The sequence below is a fragment of the Lycium ferocissimum genome, chromosome 3 (assembly GCF_029784015.1).
Source record: "Lycium ferocissimum isolate CSIRO_LF1 chromosome 3, AGI_CSIRO_Lferr_CH_V1, whole genome shotgun sequence".
Lineage (NCBI taxonomy): Eukaryota > Viridiplantae > Streptophyta > Magnoliopsida > Solanales > Solanaceae > Lycium > Lycium ferocissimum.
This window is the reverse complement of record NC_081344.1, coordinates 17,223,440-17,228,550: the sequence shown is the minus strand read 5'-3', so window position 1 is coordinate 17,228,550 and position 5,111 is coordinate 17,223,440. Positions and strand designations below refer to the sequence as shown.

The window sequence follows — 5,111 nt, the reverse complement described above, 5'->3', positions numbered from 1 at the left end:
GTGACTTCTCAAACTCTCAACTTCTTAAAATAATGATTTAATTTGTAATAGCTTAATTATAGAGTGCTAACGTAAATTCTTTTTTAATTTGGTGAAGGGCAAAACATTTTGTTAACGCTTGAGGGATGTTTTCATAATTCAACTTTTCACATTGAGGCTTCCCACTTTTAATATAATATAATATAATATAATATGATATGATATGATATGATGATGATACTTATTACCATAAAATTAATGAAGTTTGCGTGAATAATTTCTCTTGAAAGAGAACAACTTAAGCAAATGATATTCTTCAAACTGGTCAAAGAATGTGTAAAAAGAGGTCGTAACTTCTAAAAAAGGCAAGTAAAAATGAAGAGTAGGGAGAAAATAACGCTAGGTGACCATTTCAACCACTAAAATATGTAAAGCTAACAAAATAAGGTAGCAGCATCAACAAAAATTGGAAGAAAGCTTGGTAAAATCTTCCACGCAAAAACATGGCGGTAATATTGGCCAAAACCAGACTGAATTGAAAACTCTTACATTCATCCCCCTTCCATTTTTTTCTCTTTAATCCCTATACTTAGGTTTTGGGAAAAATCATTAAGGGGATGGAGATGGAAAAAAAAATCATAGTACCACCCCTATCTTGTCATTATTTTCATTAGTGTCAACATATTCAACCATGGGCATTTTCTTGGTATTTTTATTTTTCTTTATCACAAATCCATATGTTATTCTTCATGTCTATGCTCAAGATGGAACAGCCACTGCAAAATCTTTTCCAGCTTTTACACCACAAGATAATTACCTAATTGATTGTGGTGCTACTTCCCCAACCACACTTCCAGGGAACAAAGTTTTTCAACCTGATCAAAATGCAGCTAAATACCTCTCTTATAGTGGTAATGATATTCAAGCTTCTGCGTCGGAAAAAATTAATGTCCCTTCAAATATATACCTTAGTGCAAAAATCTTCACAACTGAAGCTACGTACACATTTCATGCTAGTAGTCCTGGATTGCATTGGATCAGGCTGCATTTTTTACCCTTTACTTACAACGAATATGATCTCAAAAAGTCTAAATTTTCGGTCCAAACGGATGCATTAGTCCTCCTCCGCGATTTTCAAACTGGTAAAGATGAGGCCATTGTCAAGGAGTTTATTGTTAATGTCACCACGGAGCGTTTTGCTATTAAATTTGAGCCAGCTAAAGGGTCTGTGGCATTCGTTAACGCTATTGAATTTGTTACTGCCCCGGGCAATATTCTTGATTATTCTGTACCTGTTCTTTTCCCTGTGTCACAAAAATTTGATCTTTCTAAAAGTAATTTTGAGACAATGTATAGGCTTAATGTTGGGGGTCCTCTTTTGGATTCAACCAACGATACTCTTGGACGAAATTGGATGTCTGATGCACAATTTCGAAACAATGCCACAGGTCAAGAGGTATCTACACAACCCTCTGCTGTTAATTATCTAAAATCAGGAGGTTCTCCATTGATTGCTCCACCAGCAATTTATAGCTCTGCTGTAAAGATGGCAGATTCAGAAACAACACTTCCTAATTTTAACATATCTTGGACTATGGACATTGACACTGTGTATCCTCACCTGATACGCTTGCATTTCTGCGATATTATTAGCAAAGCGCTTAATGAACTCTATTTCAACGTATACATTAATGAGAAGATGGCCATTTCTGGGCTAGATTTGTCATCATTGACAAATCATTTGTCTACAGCTTTTTACAAGGATTTTGAAGTAGATTCAACCATGGTTTCAAACCCTCTCGTCGTACGTGTTTCTCCGGTGAATGATGCCCAAGGTTTTAGAAATGCAATTCTAAATGGCCTTGAGGTGTTTCGGATGAACAACTCTGTGGGTAGCTTAGATGGAGAATATGGTGTTGATGGAAAAAAACAAAATGGCCCAAGCAAAACAGTGGCTTATGTTGGATTTGCAATGATGTTTGGAGCCTTTGTGGGGTTGGGTGCAATGGCTGTTAAATGGCAAAAGAGACCTCAAGATTGGCAAAAGAGGAATAGTTTCTCATCTTGGTTGCTTCCAGTTCATGCTGGTGATACAACTTTTATGTCATCAGCTTCGCGCAAGAGTCAATTCTTCTCATCAAATATGGGATTAGGTAGATACTTTACTTTTGCTGAATTGGCAGATGCCACAATGAATTGGGAACCTAGTGAAATAATCGGCGTTGGTGGCTTTGGAAATGTTTATTATGGAGAACTTGATGATGGGACAAAAGTTGCTGTCAAGAGGGGCAATCCACAATCTGAACAAGGTATAAATGAATTTCAGACTGAAATTCAAATGTTATCTAAGCTAAGGCATCGTCATTTGGTGTCGTTGATTGGGTATTGTGATGAAAGCGCTGAGATGATATTAGTTTATGAGTTTATGCAAAATGGTCCTTTGAGAGATCATCTCTATGGAAAGAACATGCCACATTTATCTTGGAAGCAAAGATTAGAAATCTGCATTGGTGCTGCTCGCGGGCTTCATTACCTCCACACGGGTGCATCTACTGGGATTATACATAGAGATGTCAAAACCACCAACATTTTGCTCGATGAAAATTTCGTCGCCAAGATGGCTGATTTCGGACTATCAAAAGATGGACCGACCACGGAGCAAACTCACGTGAGCACTGCTGTTAAGGGAAGTTTTGGATACTTGGATCCTGAGTACTTTAGGAAGCAGCAGTTAACTGACAAATCTGATGTCTACTCATTCGGGGTTGTACTTCTTGAAGCCTTATGCGCTCGTCCTGCTATTAATCCAGCACTTCCAAGAGAGCAAGTGAATTTGGCAGAATGGGCAATGCAATGGAAGAGAAAAGGCTTATTAGACAAGGTCATTGATCCCACACTTGTAGGACAAATTGATCCAGAGTCAATGAAAAAATTCGCAGAAGCAGCAGAGAAGTGTTTAGCTGAGTATGGTGTTGATAGACCTAGTATGGGTGATGTTTTGTGGAATTTGGAGTATGCTTTGCAGCTGCAAGAAGCCTCATTACAAGGAAAGGCCGACGACGAGAACAAACCAATTTCTCCTGCTACAGTTGCTCATGCTCATGTTGTTGATTCCACCTCTAATAACCAACATATTTCTTCACCAGAGCAACATAAAAATCCTACAGAAGTTCAAGCTATTGATAATGAGTATTCAGGGACTGCTATGTTCGCTCAATTCTCTCCTCTCAATGGACGATAAAAGGAACACTTGTTTGATAGACAAATAAAAAATTTACAACGGTTATGAATACGTGTGTGTATTTGTATATAGTAAAATTCAGCTTTTTATGGATGCCATCTTGTTGAAAAAAGTTAAGAGCTGAATTCTACTTCAGAACAATATAATGTTTCACATAATTTACTTTACTACCACATTATTTCTCTTCTTTTTTTCATTGGCATCTCGTGTCCTCTCTTTATTTTTGATGGATTAAAAAGCTAAATCAACAGATCTATCAACTAGTTCTTAAGTATTTGTATCATATTTTTTTATCAATCATCATTGTTAGTAATAGAGTAATGAATGTTGCAATGTGAGTTCCCATTTATGTAGTGTACTTTTCTGTCATGAGTCCAAGGGAGTTCTTTTGCTTGATGTCATGTCCTTGTAAGAAATTCATTTAAGGATGTGTTTGTTATAGTGGAAATATTTTCTCCAAAGTTTTTTTTTTGTTGGAATAATTACTTGGCATAGCTATTTCTAAGAGGTAATTATTGATAATAACTATCTTTTAATATAGGGAAAAAAACATAAGTAGACAATGATATAATAATATTTACATTTTCTTAGCAGGTAAATTAAATGAACATTACATGGCAGGTAAAGAGTTTTATAGTAAACCAAATTGCTATATATAAGGAAACCATTTCCACATGAATAAAGTCGATCTCTATTTTTTTGTTCATGCATATACTTGTAACTATTTTTTTACCGTTTTACACTTCCTCCATATTTTGAATAAAAAATTTCCCAGCTTTTTTCTTTTTGCCTTTTCTACTTCTTCTTATTCTAGTCTCCTTTCATTGTTCATGTATCCAGGAAAAATAAAATTACAGCTTTGATTGAACATCATGGGAATGGGATATTGAACACAAGTACAATAGTTTCAGTGTTCATGGCTTGTTTTTGGATATGACTTGCTATTTTTATTAAATGTAGTATAATAAAAATATTATACATTGAATAATATTAGTATATTTTATTACACCTATTAAAATAAATTAGATATAACTCGTATAATTTGATTATACACAATATATAAAATTTTATATACTCATATAATTTTATTATATACTGTATAATAAATTATATTCTGTATATTGTAGGTATTACTTTGTATGTGGATGCTCAATGTTATTCTATGTAAAGTAGTAGCAAAGAGTCGGAACAACAAAAAATTAGTAACATTGGGAATTGAGATTCAGGAGTGTGAAATTTCATAAGTAATTACGGTGTATTAGTTAATTGAATAAGAAAGAGAATTAAAAAAAATTGAGTGTATTAGTTAAAGAAGAAAGAGAAATGAGAAAATAAAGGATAAAGATAAGAATAAGAGAATAAATGTAAACGGATGATTAGTGGGATAAAATTTAGACATGAATCCCTCGTGTATTTAATTATGCCAAAAAAGTGATAAAATTGCTATTTTTGATGAACATTAGAAGTTGTGATAATTATGTTCATAAGTCTAATACCTTGACTAATGACGTAATTTTCTCTTTAATATATTTATATTTAGTAACTACGGTGATTTTGCAAATTACCATTCATAGCTATATCAAAATACATTAGGTTTATGGCTTGTATTTATCCCTCGTTCCTCTCTTCTCCCTCACCTCTCTCTCTGTGTTCCTCTCCGGCCAAATACCATTCCCTCTTTCTGGTGCCTCTCTCCTTTTTCCCTCTCTCTTTCCCTCGGCGGCCACCGTCTCCTCCGTCTCTGTGGCCAAATACCAGATCTCTGGCCAAGTTAGCTTTCTCGATCACGTATTGTTGCTTCAATGGTGGCCACATCTCTCTCTCCGCCTCTTCCTCCTCCACGACGACACCACTAGATCTAAGAAACACTACTGCCATTACGCTTCTTAGA

The 5,111-nt window shown here is 35.1% G+C and overlaps 1 protein-coding gene across 1 annotated transcript; it reads left to right on the top strand.

Moving 5' to 3' along the window:
• The first annotated feature begins 469 nt into the window (after positions 1–469).
• Positions 470–3,476, top strand: LOC132049921 (probable receptor-like protein kinase At4g39110). Its single transcript, XM_059440901.1, has one exon. The coding sequence runs from the start codon at positions 671–673 to the stop codon at positions 3,218–3,220; it is 2,550 nt and encodes an 849-aa protein (XP_059296884.1). The 5' UTR covers positions 470–670; the 3' UTR covers positions 3,221–3,476.
• The last annotated feature ends 1,635 nt before the right edge of the window (positions 3,477–5,111 follow it).

Bases quoted from the DNA above. Each gene is read 5' to 3' on its own strand.
- LOC132049921 (XM_059440901.1), top strand. From the start codon at position 671: ATGGGCATTTTCTTGGTATTTTTATTTTTCTTTATCACAAATCCATAT.